Raw genomic sequence first — 18,799 nt, forward strand, 5'->3', positions numbered from 1 at the left:
CTATTTTTAGCTTTATTTGATAGCAGTGTTTATGCAGGTATTTACACTTACTGTCCTAGAAATAATCATAGTAAGTCTATTAAATTAATCACTTTTTATACCAGACAGCATGTAAAAAAAGTGGTAAATTATTTGGTTGCATTGCTGAGTAGTGCAAATCTTAAGAAAGTAAGTTCTAAAGAGTTAAATGAGGAAAGAGTTGGCAATGCTTGCAGGGATTGCTTGAAGTAGGTTGAAGTTCACAGTTTATTTGCATTTGAATTAACTGAGTTGGTGTCCAGCAGAGCTTTTCAGGGCAGGCTTCAGAAAGACTTTTTTTTTGTGCAATAAAGTACTTGAAAATGTTAGATGGAAGATGAGGGTTATTTAAAATACTTCTTTCTTTTCCTGACAGAGAGAGCTTTCTTCTCAATTTATTCCAAGTGAAGCTTATTGTAATCTGAAATATTTTTACCACTGAATAGGCGGTCTTGTGGTAAAAGCCACTATCATTTTCATATCTGCATATTAAAAACTTTCTGAAATTATTTTTAGTTCCTTCATGAGGAATTTCCTAATATCTACAAAAAAAAAACCCCAAAATCTGAAAGCAGCTCATAACTTTAATCAGATAAAAACTTACTCATTACTAAAAATACTCCTTTATTAAATGATAAGGACTTTTAGATTATTACTTTACATACTTTTGCTTCCATTAGGAAATAAAATATTTTAGAGGCTTTCTGCATTGCAACTCTGAACTGTAAATATTTTTATTATTATAACAGAACTTTGTCTTCCTAAATAACATGTAAATCATTATACACGTTTAAACAAATCAATGAGCAATAAAATTAAAGCAGGTAGAAAATTCTTACATGATTAGTAGTAGAAATAAACCTTGTTTTCAAAGAGCTTGCAGATTATGATTTGTTTCAAAGTTCAACATTTCAACTTCTATTTCTTTTAGGCATTTTCTTTTGTTAACTTTACTTAAAACACCACTATAACTGATAATATATGTTGTTTATGGGTTTTATTAAATTTTGTCATAAATGCTGGGAAAGTAAAACCAAAGCAATTTCACATCATTCTGGCAGATCAATGGAAATCTTGATTCATATGCAAAAGCAGTCAAAAGAATAAATGTAAACTTTGATTGTGTTACAGAGTGAACATGGTTCACTAATGTTTCAATTATTTATGCAATTGAGGGCTGTACTTGGTCACAATCATGGCCTTCCAGTGATAGCAAGAAGCTTGCAAGGTTCAAACACATTTAGTATATACACAGAAAAGACTATTATCGGCTTTCTGAGGCCAAACTGTAGTCCAGTGGAAAGCTAAATGCACATGAATGGATGACAAATTCACAAAATCCTGTGGTTTAGGGTTGCAGTAGTCCAAATTTTTATTCATAGAGCAGAAAGTAACCTATTGTACCTAAGTAAAAAGTGATGCACCTGGTCAATTTTGAAAATGCTTTTGCATTGTTTCATATGTTCTAAGAGAATTATTTGGTCACATTTTGGAGAGGCTTGTGTTCCTTCTGCAGCATCATTTGTAGCAGTGTCTAATTTTTTCCTTCCTAAGGGTCTGTTTTGAGTTTTAAATCAAAAAAAAGCAGAAGATTTTATAAGATGTGACGTTTATACAGCATCTTGATTAACTATTCCCCTTTTATGAGAGATTTGAGACCTAAAAGAAGTCTGAGACCAGATACCTCTGTTAAAGGCAGATTTTCTCAGTGTTTTACAGATATTCCTCAGGTCTGAGAGGTGAATGCTCAGAAAATTCTCTGAAAGACAGTGTAATTCCCAAACATTTTCTCAGTTTTCTCTGCACTATCCATAAAAGTGCAAAATTTGATATTATCAAGGAAAGAATGGTTTGGATTGGAAGAGACCTTAGAGATCATCTTGTTCCAACCCCCTGCCATGGGAAAGGATACCTTCCACTATGACAGGGTGCTCAAAGTCCGTCCAATCTGATCTTGAACGCTTCCAGAGCCTGGAACATCCACAGTTTCTCTGGGCAAGCTGTGTGTCAACACCCTCATAGTGAAGAATTTCCTCCTAATATATAATCTAAAACCACTCCCAGTTTAAAGTTATTCTCCCTCATCCTATCACTACGTGCCCTTGTAAAATGTACCTCTTCATCTTTTGAGTAGGGCCCCTTTAGGCACTGGAAGGCCCCAGTTTGGTCTCCCTGGGACCTTCTCTTCTCCAGCCTGAACAACCCCAAATCTCTGAGAGGTGCTTCAGAGAAGAGGTGCTCCAGCCCTCTGCTCATCTTGGTGGGCTCCCTCCAACAGGGCCACATCCTTGTGCTGGGATTCTCAGAGCTGGATGCAGCACTCCAGGTGGGGTCTCACAGGAAAGGAAGGGAAGGATCACCACCCTTGACCTTCTGTCTGCAATTCCTTTGCTGCAGCCCAAGATTTTCTGCGCTGCAAATGCACGTTGCTGAGCCATGTTGATCTTGTCGACCAATGCCCCCAAGTACTCCTCACCAGGGATGATCTCAATCTGTTTTCTGCCCTGCCTTTATTTGTACTTGGGATTGCCACAACCCAAGTACAGGACCTTGTGCTTGGCCTTGTTGAACTTGAGGAGTTTTGCCCAGTCCCACCTTGCAAGCCTGTCCAGGTCCTGCTGGATGGCATCGTTTCCTTCTAGCGTGTTGACTGGACCACGCAGCTTGGAGGCATTGGCAAACTTGCTGATGATGCACTCAATCACACTCTCCATGTCCCTGACAAAGGTTAAGTAGTGCCAGTCCCAATACCAACCCCTGAGGAATGCCACTTGTCACTGGTCTCCACTTGGATATTGAGCCAGTGACCACAGCACTGAAGGTCTGACCATCCAGCCAATTCCTCATACGCTGAGTGGTCAATGCAAAAACTCCATGTTTCTCTGGCTTAGATAAAAAAAAATAAATTAATTTTAAATTTAGATTTTTTTTTTTTAAGGTAGCATCTTATTTTGACAGTGAGCCCTTCTTTTCTCTCTTCTCTGTTTCAAGATGGAAACATAAATTCGTCTCATCATCAGTTTTGGCCGTGGAAAGGCCACAGAGGAAGAAGAGAAGCCCCTTATGACAGTACTTTGGGTTTGTCCTTGTCAAGTGGAATTAAGTTGCATGGATCCTCCCTCTCCTTGCAACAGCCAAGGTTAGCCATAACCTCAGCTTCAGTGAGAAATTGATGTTTTTAATCTTGAGGGCTGATTTTTAAGTTGAAATACAGTTCATCACAGTGCTTCTCTTCCATATTATCAAGTACTTTGACAGAGAGAAAATTCTTATTTAAAATAAACTACAAGACACAACACAAGGTTATGATAGTTTGAAGACTGATTATATTTTTCATTTATTTCCTATACCTTTTAAGGTGAATGAATCTTAGCTAGTATGTCGGAGAGCTAAAACATTATTTTTTAGAATTGTTGCTTCATATAACCTATATGTTATATTTCTGTCTTTCATTTATACTACCTTTATATTCTCATGTAATTCATAATCCTAGTGATAATTAGTGCTATGGTAATATTTCAACACAAAAAATAGATTTCTCTTTTAGATTTTTTGATATTTGCTCAAGGCTGATTTTGATAAAAAGTAATATTCTGTAAGATTTTTTCTAGACCTAGATGCATGGTCTGATGTAGTTCTTTCCCTGGGACACTGAAAGAAAAAACCATAATTAACATCACTCCTGGGATTTAACTTTTGTATAATGTTAATTATTTTTTAAACTGAAGACAGTTTTTCCAGTGAATTTAAACTGTGTTGCTTAGCTAGTTGCCTTTTAGTCTGTCTAATAATAGGCTGATTCTCTTATTTTATGCCTGGAGAATTTTTCTCACAAAAATATTTGAACATTCTACATTTGTATGTTCTTGGTGCAGTCAGCAGGGTGGAGGAAGGTCTTCTGCGCCTTGGAGAGGTTGCATTTGAAACATTAGTAGAGTGCTTCAAGCATCAGATCTTAAAATTGGTGTCCCCAAAAGACCAGAAATCTAATATTTTAATATATTCATGTCCTTTATATCTTTTCTGTGTGATAGTCACATTCATCTACTGCTCTAGGGTCTCAGTAATCTCTTCCATGCATAGGTAAACTTCTGAAAGGGCTGCTATGCTTGTCTTTGTAAAAATATACATGATATACACATAAATCATTAAAAAATCTATATTGAAATTTTGATTTATACTTCCAAAGTCTCAGAAATCCATATAAAAAAATAACACCCCCCTGTTCTCATGGTTTCTCAGACAAAACAGCACTCACATGCATACAGAGATTTAAATGAAAGTTTGCGATATAATTTGCTGACTCTAATGATTTAGAGTGCTTTTATTAATGTACTGCATCTGACTCCTCGATGAACAGTGTGAAGTATTATGGCTAATAATTTCAGTTTTATCATTCTCTGCTTGATTTTTGAGAGACAAAGATCCAATTTTAGTGAGTTAGTCTTGTATTTTTTATAAGCTGGACATGGAGTTATGAGTAAATGGTGATAGAAAGCCTAGAGAGCTGATCAAGAAGCTATCAGTGACTAAAAAAAATAAGCAAACAGTTTTGTTCCTTTGCTATTTTTTCTAATGAATAAAGTGAACAGGAGATCGTATGCATGGATGGAAATTCTGAATTTTAAAATTTGTATTGTTTAAGTGTTGAGTATAAAATTTTTCCCTTTAAGAAAAATGTCTAAAAGGGTGGTCAGGCATTGGAACAGGCTGCCTAGGGAAGTGGTTTAGCCACTACCCCTGGAAATGTTTGAGAAACATGGATGTGTCACTTGGGGGACAGTGTTTAGTGGTGAACACAGCAGTGCTGGGCTAAGGATTGGACTCAATGATCGTAGATGTTTTTTCCAATGATTAATGATTCAGTGATTCTATTCTGTTGGGGGTTCTTCCAAAAAGAGCTATGAAAAGAGTTGTGACATTATATAGAAACATTGCAAAAATCATTAATAATTGTTGGAGTTTTTTTTTTCAAAGAAAGGACTTATTTTAAACTTCCCAAACACCTGAGGTTCTTAACATCAACATCAACTTTCTTGTCCCAGCATGCAGCAGAAAGTTTCTGTGGCGTATTGATTTGCATCCATCAACCATGAGATCCACTTTGGTGTTTTAAAGAAAGGAAAATATTTGGTAATTCGAAGGATTTAAAAGCATTATTTTTCCATAGAGAAATTAAAAGCACCATTTCTCTCTGGAACTGGATTTCCGAGGTTACCATTGGTAAAGTCAACTGATTTACAAGCCACAGCATATGTGTGTGTGTGTGGGGGGGGGGGGCAAGAAGGAATACCATTTGCTGCAAAGAGTTTATTGCTATCACTCTAACCAACGAGTATTTAAAGTATCTTCTCAGAACTCTGTGTTCTGTATTTAGACTAGGTTTGTAAACCAGTAATCATTATCAGTTTCTTATTGCTTTTGACCAGTGTCTGAAGGATCAGTTCCTTTACAATGCTCTAATAACTGCATTGGAATTATTTATGTGGGACAGAAATAATGCATAAGTAATTTTCTTCTATTTCTGGTATTTAGGTCCATCAGTAATTATATACTTTGTTTTTCCTGTGTTATCTTTTACATTTGGTTTACTTTATCTATTTTTGATAGGAATTTATTTCACAAAAGGCCTTTTGGCTTCAGAAAGCCATGGTTTTTTGTGTTAAAGGTTGTGTATTTAATTACCTGTAACAATTTGTAGCTGTTCATCATGTAGCCTTCGCATGGAATAAAAAATGTCAACTGTAAGGCTTCACAAATTAAAACACCTCCATAGGGAACTTGAGGCACAATGAAATGGAGAAGTGCTGCTGCAAAGAGTCAAACTGCTTTAAAATGAGTATGCAGCGTGTGTGAAGGTTCAACTAATTTGCAAAGATATGAGGCCTAAAAGCGAAGTTTCAGAGTTGAGATTTCCTGATTGAAAGGGGTACATCTAGGCAAAGGCATTATTATGGAGTTTGTTAAGAAGTACAAATGCAGGAGAAACAATCCAGAGAAAGAATTTTCCACAGTAAATATTTTTACAATTTAGTTATACTTTATAGAAAGCCAGGGGATCAAGGGGGTGGGAAGGAGGTTTTGGAGCAGGGGAGAAAGCTAGTATTATCACCATGTGGAAATTTCATTTTTGAGTTTTTGAATATGAAAAAGTACCTTTTAAGAAGTGCTGCTTGTAAATTCCTAATTTAGAACATTTCGGAGTCTCTCAGGACTATCAAGAATTGGAGTACAGAAAATAAAAGGCTACACTTTCTAGGAGCTGAACAGTATGAATTGAGCTGAATCCTTTTGGCTTGTACTAACATACATCTATACCCAGATAATGACACATAACAGCTTACAAGTGAAAGGTAAGAATTTGGCTGGGCTTAAACAGAATAGAAAGTGAGTGGTAAGTGCAATAAAATACCTAGTAATTGTACATACAAGTAACCAAAAACTTTAGCATGTGCTGTTAAGTATTCTTACAGGGAAAAACTTCATGGACTGAGAAATAATTTTTTTATTAAATTTTAGTGTAAGATATTTAGGCAGAAAGCAGAAGTCCTGGACATATTTTACTAGAGAAACTCTTCTTGTTTTCTGGATATCATAGCATCTGCTGGGAGTGAAAACATTGATGAAATAATCTTAAACCAGAAGAATGTAGTTCCTAATCCAAAAGAGAATGAAATTCTTTGTGTATTTAAGGGAAATAGCTATTTCCCTTAAATACACAAAGGAGAAGAAGAAAAGTCTTCAGTAGCTAAACCTGTGACTTTGTAGCTACTTTCTTTCAGTTTCTATTGGAAAAAAAAGTGCAATTACCAGTGGAAAAAAAGAAGGGAAAAAAAAAAGCTTTTCTGTGCAGCCAGACTGAAAAGTGGTATGGTTACATTTACATTAATATTATCATAGTAAGTTTGCATCAGTGGAAATGAGGATAAGTCAGGCACCATATGTGCAGCTCCACACTTAATTATTAGATGAACATTTCTGTAATGAAGATTATGGCATTGTTTTGAAATTTGCATCTCCCTTTTTATCCTTGCATGCATGTTATTTCTGGCCATCTGCAGGAAATATTATAAAATTAGAGCCAGTGACCAAATCTAACAACAAAAAGCTATTAGTGCTAAAAGTAAGTATTAATAAAGAATCCTAAATTTCTGGCTGTTCATAATGGGCTGTTATGACCAGAAAACCACCCTAAAAACTAGAATACTGCACTAGGATGGATATTTATAATAGATAAAGTAATAGGTAATTGAGAGTCACAATAGCAATCCTGTTTGCCGCAGGATTCTTGGTCACATTTATTATCACAACAATGTGAGAGAGTACTGGTGTAGTAAGCTTGCTTAAACAGCCTGTCAGTTACATTTTATATAAGTTGATTCAAAGTTTATTGCCTTCACTTTGATGTAACTGGGCGAGTAAAGCTATGATTGGAGAATAAGGTGTGCAATTTCACTTTGTAGCTAAATAGATTAATAGAATTAATTGAACTGTGTTGGGGTCACTGCTTTCCCTCACATCCTATTACACCACTCGATGAATCTTTCCATCCACTGGTGTTGATATGAGTGGTGAGCTGGATTACGGAGCTGATCTGGCTAGAATTTAACCTTTTCTTTCACTGGTCTTCATGTATCAGTTGGAATATCCTGGCCAAAGATCAGTTTAAGCTCTCATGGAGCAAGACAGCTTCCTTCAAAAGTATGTAAAACTGATTTGATTTGAACCAGTGTTTACTGTAGACATAGACTGTAACAGTAATTGTCTGGGATAGAACCTGAACAAAGCAGTTCAGCCTTATGACTTTAGGCACTGAACTGCAGGTAACTACTTTCTCCCCCTTGCATCCCAAGACATAGCTTTAAACTTTTCTCTCAGAGCTCCTAGTGGGATACTTTATCCCTATAGTATTATCTCAAGTGAGTGAGGATAGTCTTATGGGAGTGCTAATCTAGAAAGAGATTGATGTAAAGCAAACAGTACCTGCATTTATCCTCCCAGGCATGCTTCTGATATCCCATGATGGTTAAAAAAAAACCAAAACAACAAAACCAACCAAAAAAACAAACCCAAAAAGCTGAAAGGGCTGCCTTTCCCAGTGTTGTAAATGGTTCTTGAGGAACAGCTTTTAAATATTCCCTTTCCAGATTCATATCTCCTCTGAGCTTTAATAGTAGCCAAAACTGGGGCAAAATATAGAGCTGAATCCAGGCTGTCTTTCATGGGTGATGTTCAAAGAAGTAAAGTTCAAGTGACTTTAGAAATAAGGGCTGCTTTCTGATGCTTTTAATGGCACTTACTCTCTTTTTTCCCTCAGTATGTATTGTGTGTTATATGGTTCACTCAGAACTGCTGGGAGCTCGGAGGCTGTGGTGTTATTATGGAACATGAATAGGGAGTGCATAGTAGGACCTTACAAGCTGGATCTTGGGTTCCTGGTGAGACTGGCTTCAAGCATGGGAGGATACCCAAAGCAGTCAACTTTGAAAGAGAGCAGCAATGGCTCTGCTCTTGTTTTGTTTCCAAGTGTTCAACACAGAAATTGCAGCCATTGAGTGAAGTGTCAGCATTGAGTGTTGACACTCTTTTATTGAGTGAAGAATTAGGAAATAAGAGCAGTATGCATTGCTACATGAATATCCCCTCTCCCTCCTTAGCAGCATCTGCTTTTTCGTCATCTGCACCATGCCAAGAAGATGAACAGTGAACCTGATATATCAGTTTGGTCCCCTACATTTATTGCCTTTATTCTTCTTTGGCACGCTCTTTTTCTTCCTGCTGGAATTTTCTATTGCTACAGATGATACTCAGTATTTTTGGAGGAGGCAAAGAGAGAAGGTTTGACCTGAATTTGATGTCAGCTGTGGCTTGAGATGATCCATGTCTTACTCTGGAAATTATTATCACCTCTCTTCGCTGAATGTCAGATTGCCTCATTTGTGCAACTTTAAGACATTGAAGATGACAAAGAAAGGTGGATTCTTCCCTCTATCTGCATGCAGGGTAATCCTGATTTTTCAAAATTGGAAATTTTCAGAATACAAGAATGATTGTATGAAAGTGATTAATATTAAAGGGATTAAAGTCATTTGGATATCCTCCACTGAAGGATGGTGGAGGATATTCTGCTGCTTAATAGACACATAAGAACTGCAACACATTAAACAGTCTTCAGATTCTGTTGCATATTGCTGAATCAGATAAAATCATTCAAAATAATTTTCAAAACCTTCTTTCTCTGCTTTTTCTGTATTTTGCGACTTCCAGAAAATTTCATCTGGACAACAAGAAATGTTTGGAATTGCTGAGGGGTGGGCATTCCCAGACCTTCAAAATACAGAGGCAAGAGAAGCTTTCAGTTCTAATAGCATAGGGATGCTTACCTTAGTCAGCACTGAGGATAATTCATGTGACAGTAACTGATTCATCAATAAAAGGCCACTTGGACATTTGCCACGTGATCAGCATTTGTGACAGAGCAGTTGGAAATGTGGTGTTCAGCAATATCTTCCAGCTCCTCTTCATGAGTGTTGCACTTCAGAGCTGTCCTAGACAATCCCAGAGTCAATGTGGTCGAATCTAAAAATGAGATTAGTGTGAAGGTGGGATGAAAAAGGGAGCACAAACTTATATTTCAGGGAGGTGGGGTGGTCGCTCTTCAGGCTGTAGCTTCAGAGTGAAACTTCCACATGAAACTTCCACATACTCTTATCTGTGCACACAGGTCATACCAGATGTGATATGGAGTGTCTGGTGATGGCATCCAAGCATTAATTTCTTCTTGAAATATAGGGTTTTCTTGGTCAAGAGGCTGTTTCTAGTGTTTCCTGGCACACTGATGGTCAAAACTTAATTCCAGTCAATTCTATGTTAACATTTTTGTGAATTTCTATTGTATAAATAAAACTGAAGATATTTACCTTTTTGCCTTTCCAAAAATAACCAGTGAAAAAAATCTCCCTCAAAACCCCAAAACAAATAAAATATATAAAACTTTTTGGTTTTTTAAGGCATTGTACAAAAAATATTGTTTTCAGTGTATTAATGGTGGTTGAGGAGACACAAAATACATTCCTTCCACATAGTACCATTTCATCACCACATCATACTGGCTACTCCTTGCTTTGTATTATCTCCATTCCATTCTTAGAAATGACAAATTTTTTAGCTAAAGAATTTTTGAATAAAAGTCTTTTTTTTACAAACCTATTTAGCTACAACCTAATCAGAAAATGGTAGGTTTTTTCTGGTTTACTGTCAGATTTCTAGCATGCATTTGGAAGGCTTCTTCCTAGTAGTTATATTAAAGTGGTACAAAACCATAAACAGTAAAACCCAGTAAAATAGTATGACAGTTAAAACATAGCAGGAAATGTAGGTTTAGATCCTTTTGAATGGGGTTGTAAGCATGCAATATGAGAAATGCATTGTTTGAATAGAAATATATTTGCAAAAATTGAAAAAGACTGCAGTTTTTCTAGGAAAATGACTACATACTATAATGATGCAGTAGATTTAATATAAATAGTAGAATGCAAATGACTGAGTCAGCTGTTAAAGTAATTTTTTTTTTAATCAGGTATGATAGGGTGAGGTTTTTTGTTCTATAAAATTTCAGAAACAGTATGTGTTTCCCTCCTATTTTTCTCAGGTTGTTAATTTCTTTTTACGTAAGGTGAGAAATTCTTTCTTTTATAGACTTGGACTTAAACATCCAAGCACATGGCACTATGCCAACTTTATGACTGACAAAACAAGTGCTACTGTCTGTATTTCTTTCTGATTGTGCTGAATTGATGCTTATGAAGAAAGTTGACCTTTGTGGTAATAAAGAAAAAAGAGAATTGAGTCACCACAAAGCAGGGAAGGAGAGGCAAAAAACTCCACAGCTGTTAAGTTGAAAAAGAGAAAATATGTGTAACTAATTTGGCTATTCAAGAACAGAACACTTTATTTGTATACTTCTGAGAACTTATATGAACATAGATTTTTTTCTAAAAACAATCACAAGAAACTTTGATTTTTTTTTTCATTTTAGTTAGCACAGTTGCTTTAAAGGTTTGTTTCCATTCTTGTGAATGTTCATTGTAACTAAATCCTATAAACAGGGTGAAATTCTGGACATATTAAATGTGGACTTCAGTGTTTTTCATGTTGTCAATTAGGTCAGGATTTCATCTATAGGCAACTTAATTATATTAATGTGGGCACTGGGGGAGAGTACTGGAGGGCAAATGTATTTTTGGTTCAATCTTGATAAGGACAAACTGCCCTCAGCTACAGACAGTCCTTGTTTATTTAAATAGCTGCAACATTCATTGGTCTGTTTGGTTACTGATTGAGCTGTGCTTCAATCCAATGAGACCCAAATCCACATGCATCCTTATTCTCTGCAGTTTGATAATTTCACATTTCCTGTCAGTGTTTGTACTGGTGTCTAGACTCCTCTCCATCACACCAGAGTGCATCATCCATGTCCTTCTGCGTTTCAGGAGCTCACGGTTTCTTGCATGTCAGAGACTTTCCCATGTCACAACTCTTGCTGATATGCACTCTACTGATCTTCTCATCCTGTGCTGAAAAACTACTTCCCCTGTCCCTAACTACCTTCTCTCTTTACATTTTTGTAGTTTAGGACTTGGTTTCCTTCGATAGTCCTTTATAGTTCTTTTGTTACTTCAAATCCAGTTAGAGGCAAAAAACTCAAACCTTTCTATTCCAGACTTTGACACTTTTATGGTGATCTTCAGGAACAATCTCCAGGTGGGTTGAGTTTAAACCAGCTGAGTTATTGAAGAATCTCTTTCACTGAGTAAAAAGATGGGATCCATCTCTGTTGGCTACAGCATTTCAAGAGAGAGTTTCATAGATGTAAAGGGATAAAATTGTAATATTAACCAGAATACTTAGTAGAAGATTATTCTCTAACTTATCATGGCTGTTTGAAGTAATGGTAGACATATGGTTTAGCATTCATCCAAGGAGTTCAGTAATACACAGGTTTCAATGGTTTTGTTGGTAACTACTGCTGGTTGTCTTACCAAACCTCAGTAACTTCTTGAATAACAAAAGAGAGAAGTATGGGTGGTAAATGAGTTTATCACAGCAAATATGGAGAATTTTAGTCTTCAATTTAGCATCTCATCTGCTTAAAAAAAAAAAGTTGTATCTTAAGCAGCTATTTTGCTTTCTCTAGGGTGATGTTTTCTCTCAAATGTACTCTTAACAATTTACTATGGAAGTGCCAACAGCTGTTGTTTCTTCTTACATTTAGTTAATGTTAGTAGTGTTTTATTTTAGAAGAACAGTATTAAAAACTTGAAAACCAAAATATTTATCTTTTCTAGCATGTGCAAAGGACACAGCTACAGAATGGTATACTAGGTGTCAATTTACAAATTTTGGAAAATATTTACAGTACCAAGCTATTCACCTGAGTTCTAAGATGGCAGGTTTTCTGTTTCTGGTTTCGTAACATAAAGTGGTCGAATCAGTTCAGATACTGCCATGATGGTAAACATTAATCCTTTAGGATATTGAGGAACCAGCTGTGACAAGTTTGCTTAATGAGGGAAGAAAGAGACCACCTAGCTAACAGTGTAACCTCCACAAACCAGCACTTGCATATATCAATGATGCTAAAACCACCCTGAGGTTGATACTGAAGTCTTGGGAGAAAAGAAATCAATACACACAACTCGAATCCATTAAACAAAGCTCCTCTGTGATATGTGAACTATAGTACCCTCATTTTGTTCTTCTTTCTGAAATACTAAAGAAATCATGAGACCGTGTGAAGAACTTATAAGAAAGGTTTAAAGTGGCCATTTCTCATTTTGTTAAAATCTACTGAAATTGGGGTCACTGACACTAAGCCATTTGGGTGTCATTCTTTATATAAATTAAAAAAAAATACTGAAAATTGTAAAATGAAATTAGAGCATGAATTTAGCAGCATAGATAAATGTCCTTGCTGCATCTGCATTTCAGGTATTTTGGCATTTTAGAAATGGCCCTGGTACGATCAGGCCATTTGTGTACAGGTTCATGAGCCACTGTAAATCTTTAGGGCCAATTCTAAAGAAGCCCTTTGGAGAAGCCCTGGGCAAATGGATCTTGCTTGTATCCCCCCACAGAGAGGGGATGGGCTGCCTGGGCTGCTGCTCTTACCTACCAGCATCTGGCAATGCAAGTGGTGGGAGGACAGGGAGAGAAGCAGTGGAAGGCAGGGAAGTCTGGCCCTTGTGCTGGCTGCTCACCGTGGTGGTGCCTGGACGTACCTGCCTTGGAGACACCTGACACGTTCGCAATGTCTGCACAAGGACCAAGTGCAGTATACAGGGGTTCAGGGGCCTGCACTCCACTTTCTGCTTATGCAGTGTGATGGTTTTGCAGTTTAAATCAGGAAAGGAGAGAGGCAGATGAACAGGAGTCAGCAGAAGGCAGGATACAGCTGGTATGACAAGGGCTTTTTTGTGACTTTTTTTAAAAAAAAGTATTTCTCATCCTGCGTGTTCCAGCACACGAGCTGTCAGTAGCGTTGCTGGCTATTCCAAAATGACTTGCCAGCCTGTTTTGGTGGGTGAAGGATGAATAGCATGTGCCTGCACAGTGAGTGGCTGTAGCCACATAAAGTCACAGCTGATAGACAGAACAGATTGGTACGCAGATGTACGAGCTGTTGGCTGCCGTGGCAGCGCTGCACTTCACTGTTGTGAGCCCCAAGCCTGCTGTACGTAGTTAAGGTGACCTAGCAACTCTGGTTCAGAGTGTGGCTGCCACTTCTGGAGGAGAACTGGAAGGTGACAGCATGAAGTGTGCAGTGCTCAAAAGCTGTCAGGAAGTTGTGTGGGTGAGAGCTGCCCCCATGACACTGTGATCTGCTTTCCACGTTGCGTTTTGACAAGGAGAAGCACTGCTAGATATGGGTTACAGCTGTATTCATAAGAAAATGTGATACCGTGGCTGCTTTGTAAGAACCCCATTTTTGGTGTAAAGATTACCGTTGGAAGGTTTTTGAAGGAAGTCTGTGTGTGAAGATGTGGGGCACTAGGGTAGACCAGGCTCATGGGATAAGGCATGCTTTTAGCTAAAACTTCTATTCATTCAAAGTTAATGCAGTATAATAGTCTCTACACAAGAAAATACTCTGTTTGCTGCTACCTTTCTGCCATGAAACCATAGGAGCAGATAAAAGCATCTTAAGATAGCAGTGTATACTTTCATGGCTGGTTATTTGTATCCATCATTATATGCACTGAAATCCTCAAAGTCACAGGCAATGAAGCATGGTTTATATTTATTACTGTGGCTGTATTATATACCTATTAGTAACACTGAATATGGTCTTTTTCTGATCCCCACAAAACAGCACAAAATAGACAATTAATTTTATTCTTTTTTTTTTTTTTTTAGATTAATAATATGTAAAAGACAGAGACTGACATTTCCTAAGAGCATACAGTACTACTCCTTGATATGTTGAAAGTGACCTCTTAAATAATGCCTGGTTAATATCTGCTATATGAATTCTTTTAAAGGCAGGAGGAATGTGGTGATTGGGCCAGTATTTAAGATTCCATATTTTATACTTTGTAGAGGCATTAAGTTGATCAGATCAGTTTATTGAGGTGGAATATTTACATTTTCAGATGAATTCTACCTCTCTTCTTAATGCCAAATATCTGGTGGTCACCATTTATCAACACAGAACAGAGCATAATGGCTGAGGAATTCTGGAAACAAAAAAAAAAAAATAGGTTTGAAAATAACAAAGTTCCTAATTTTAAATATGTATATGTTTTAAAATAGGGTATTCTTGTAATTTGGTATATGTTTTAATTCTTTATACGAACTCTGGCTAAGCCAGGTTACATTAATTAAATTTTTTTAGTACACTCTAAATACACATTATTACATTTGGAAATGGTTGTGTAAAATATTATATCTTTTCAATCTTCTCTGAAGATTACAGCATGGGGACAGGTAAAGTAGTGCTTATTATGCATTTGCTAAACTTTCATAGTAGCAGTCTCTTTCTTATTCCAACAAGAAAAAGTTAGACAAAGAACAAAATTTATATTACCAATGAGCTGCCGAGAAGATTTAGAAGTCATAATAACTTTGAGAGGAAACACTCACTATGGTGTTGTAGACTATATTAATCATTATTAGAAGTTCATAAGTAAGGTGTCAGAACTGGGATTTAGTTTGTTGCAAGGTTGCAAGGGTGAAAAGCACTAGCAGGAGAGAAAAGGGAGATACAGGTTTGCATTACATTTTCTCAAGAATTAAAAGAAACTGTCTCTGACTCAGTGGTAACTGTCTGATCATCAGGGTGGTGGTGGAATCTCCGTGAATTTTTCATGTAGTTTTCTTTGCTTAAAAAAAACCAAAAAACCCCTGAAAATTACTTAAGGGTCCCAATTCCCTTACCTAAATAAGGCATGTGAGATATCCTTTTGTTATTCAGAAACTACAGCTCTTCCAGCAGTGCTTCTCATCCAAGAGTTTTAAGGTATAAACTTGACACAGAATAAAAGAATCCTCTTATGGATAATAATTTGTAAAAAAATTTCAGAAGTAACTGAAATGGAAAGAAATCAATAGTGAGAAAACTGCAGAGAACATCAGATTCATGAGTGCTCTGGAAATGAGCTAAAAAGTGAAATGACAGAGTCTTCTGAGAATCAGAAAGGAAAATCTAAATTTGATACTGATGAAATTACTGTACAGTGTAAGGAACAACCATTATCTGTTCGACATTCTTCGTTCTATTCCTCCTCAGCTCATGAGGAAAATCTAAGGATGACCAACAACACATAAGACTCCTGCAACATAAATCAATTTGATGCTAAAATAGTCCATTAAGCTCATTGTTAATAAGAAAATTAATGCATATTGAGGAGAGAAACTCAGCACCCTACTTATTTGTGTGCACCCCCTAATTATTTATATGCAATGCATAACTGTAAATTAACTATTTGCATTAATAGGATGGAAGATATGGAGTTATTGCTAGTAGTTGTTTAAGAATTTCAGTTCAGTGTTTACTGGCAGAAAAATCATATATATATATATATATATATACACACATACATACATACATAAAATATGTAGTAGAATATTTTATAATATTTAAATTTTACTTTGCATTTAACCTATAACCTATATTATAAGTGAGAAATGTGCAGAGAAAGAAAAAAATACAGATATACAGACTGGTATCTGCTTAAAGGAAGAGTTAACCAAGTAAACTCATCAGATTTCCAAACATGGTTGTATGAATATAAAGCAGCAACAGTCTTCTGTGAAAATAAAAGTAGACATATAATAAAAACCTATGAGCAATTTCTTTACAAATATGTCGTTAATGAAGTTAAAAATACAGAAGAATATCATCTAAACACTGAAACATCAAGTTCTGCCAGATTATAATTAATGAGTAGATAACCTAGGTCATTAATGCAAATTTGAGTTCAGAAATATGTCATTTTGCCCCAGAATGCAGGATAGAACAATTCTTTCAAAACACAACTTCTAATTTCTTGATAATATAATATTAAAAGACAAGTAAGACCCTCTTTGCTTCTAATTTAGGCTGTACCTTCAAGTAGAAATAAGAAAGAAGCAATTTTAGGTAGCATGAATATATAGTCTTGATACATTATTTCTTTCTGTTCGGTTATATGCAGCACCAAAATCTGAAGCTGTAATGAAGATCTGAAAAGTAATTTTTATTCCTGCTCTTAGTTCAACTCTCTAACAATATAAGTCTTTAGGACAGATCATAATTTTTATTAAAATCAATGCTTCATAATACTATTGTATTAAGGAGAACTGTGGTTTCAATAGTAATTTTTAAATAAATAAGAATTTAGGATAGCCAGTAAATTAAATAAAAAACATATACTACTTAAAAAAAAGTGGATATTTTAAATTCTAAAAAGGCAAATAATAACTGCATAGACCCTACATACTTCTGGGATTTTAGGTGGCATCTGTTCAAAGAGCTTACTTTTTAAATTTGTGTTGTAAGTGTTCATCCAAGTCCCAGGCAATGAAGTCAGAAACTGAGCATGTAATAATTTTCTCTTCTTCTGTACAAGTACAAGGCATAAGCCTTTCAAGGTCAAACAATTTTCAACACTATAAGGGCTCTATTCTTTTACACGACATGAGACTAAAATATATTCAGTTTGTGGGAGGGTGGTGGAGTGTGGCTGCTCTTACAGCCTTCTGTGAAATGACTGTTTTCCAACCAAATTTTCATTCTGCAGAGAGGTATTCCAGAAGTGCACAAAGGGGACAAATGTTAACCATGCATAGCTAGTCTTAGCATCCACAAGTGCTAAACTAATCTGATTCTGACCTTAGAAGTCAATAATTAAGTATTTAAAAAAAAAAAATAAATCAGCAAACACACATAGAAAAGTGTTTTATTTGAGATTAAAAATCAAGATTCTGATTTTCCGTATTTCTTTTGCTTTTTTTTTTTTTGTTTTGTTATGTTTTTGGTTTTTTTTATTTTTTTAATGGACTTACTTTTCCAGTAACAGTGATACTGAGAACTAACACAGAATCAGTGGACGAAAATGCCATGCCATAATGTACTTGAATCCTCAGAGCTCTGAAACAATCTTTTGGTGTTTCCCATCAGTAAACTAGATTAGTTGTAATAATCTCATAGCATAGGTCCACCAGAATATCTGATTAGCCCTTCTGTTTTAATGGAAGTGTGAGGGGAACTCAAGAAGAAAATTTCACTGTGTCATTTCCTATCCTCACTATAATATCCTGTTACCAAACAGGTGTAAAAGAACAAGCCTCAAGTTATTTATGTAAAATATCTCTCTGTAATGGAGCTTGTTTTCTGTGTTTCTAATAATTCTCTGCTTAATGTATTCTATGCAAGCTCTCCTAAGAGAGATACTTTGACTATGCATATTAGAAAAGCTGGAGCGCCAAAGAAAGGTAATTGAAGTGGAAACTGTTGGAATAAGTAATGATAAATGAGACAAAATGTTAAGTTTGATTAATAGGGAGACCCAGAATGAGATTGGGTTTGGTGGAACAAAAGGTAAGTGATGTCAAAGTAATATGATGTATTAATGTTGAGTTTTTGTTTGAATTACAAGTGTGAAGGCGAGGCAGGCTGGTAAAAATCAGCTGGAATGAGGATGAAACAGACCTTTAAATGGTTTTACCAAGTTTGGTAGAGTAGTCCCCAAAGAAGGGTAGCAGATTTAAGTAGGATCTGTTACTGAGACTGTGAATAGAGGTAAGAGCAGAGTACATTTACTACATTTGAGAACTCCACAGGAATTAATTCTATTCAGTCTCTCTGCCTTCAGGTGACTGTGAAGACTACTGCTATGTGAAGAATGATAGGAATCAAAACCACAGCGTGTGTAACAGTATTGCCAGGAGCATGACTCTAAATGATACAGGTTAATAAGTGATCCCAAATTTGTTCACATTTTATGCTCAGATGATTTCCCATAGAAAAGAAAATGTCAGGCAAGACTTGAAAACTCGGAGCACAATCTGGGCTCCTAGGGCACACTTATGATGTTTTGTACTCATTCCTGTATATCTTGATTCTTATCAGAGGCTTCTACATTGTCAGGGTAAGTGAACTAAAAGCAAAGTGGAAAGGGGAAAAAAAAACCACTCATGCATGAAAGTGGCTCATCTCTGTCCCATAATGCAGGACTAAATAATAAAGACTGAGCAGACTGACTTGGGAATATCTTGAAGTAATGAAGATTGGTTTGCTGTG

The 18,799-nt window shown here is 36.1% G+C and overlaps 1 protein-coding gene and 1 long non-coding RNA gene across 6 annotated transcripts in view; one reads left to right on the forward strand and one right to left on the reverse strand.

Moving 5' to 3' along the window:
- FSTL5 (follistatin like 5) overlaps positions 1–18,799 on the forward strand; it is a 380,792-nt gene that overhangs the window by 111,353 nt on the left and 250,640 nt on the right. Inside the window, exon 1 of one of the 5 annotated variants that reach the window (XM_023924902.2) lies at positions 18,377–18,467. The exons of 3 other annotated variants lie outside the window; for them this stretch is intronic. In XM_023924902.2, coding sequence (XP_023780670.2) covers positions 18,449–18,467 — 19 coding nt within the window. In that variant the 5' untranslated portion in view covers positions 18,377–18,448. Of the gene's footprint in view, positions 1–18,376; positions 18,468–18,799 lie in introns of those variants that run through there. One more of the 5 variants, XM_023924906.2, reaches the window with a different exon arrangement.
- LOC111927878 (uncharacterized) lies at positions 14,622–15,543 on the reverse strand. Its single transcript, XR_002863804.2, has 2 exons — positions 15,454–15,543; positions 14,622–14,753 (listed from the first exon to the last, which is right to left on the reverse strand). It is a non-coding gene; the product is annotated as an uncharacterized LOC111927878 (long non-coding RNA).

The sequence above is a fragment of the Cyanistes caeruleus genome, chromosome 5, assembly GCF_971803275.1.
Source record: "Cyanistes caeruleus chromosome 5, bCyaCae1.hap1.1, whole genome shotgun sequence".
NCBI classification, from domain to species: domain Eukaryota; kingdom Metazoa; phylum Chordata; class Aves; order Passeriformes; family Paridae; genus Cyanistes; species Cyanistes caeruleus.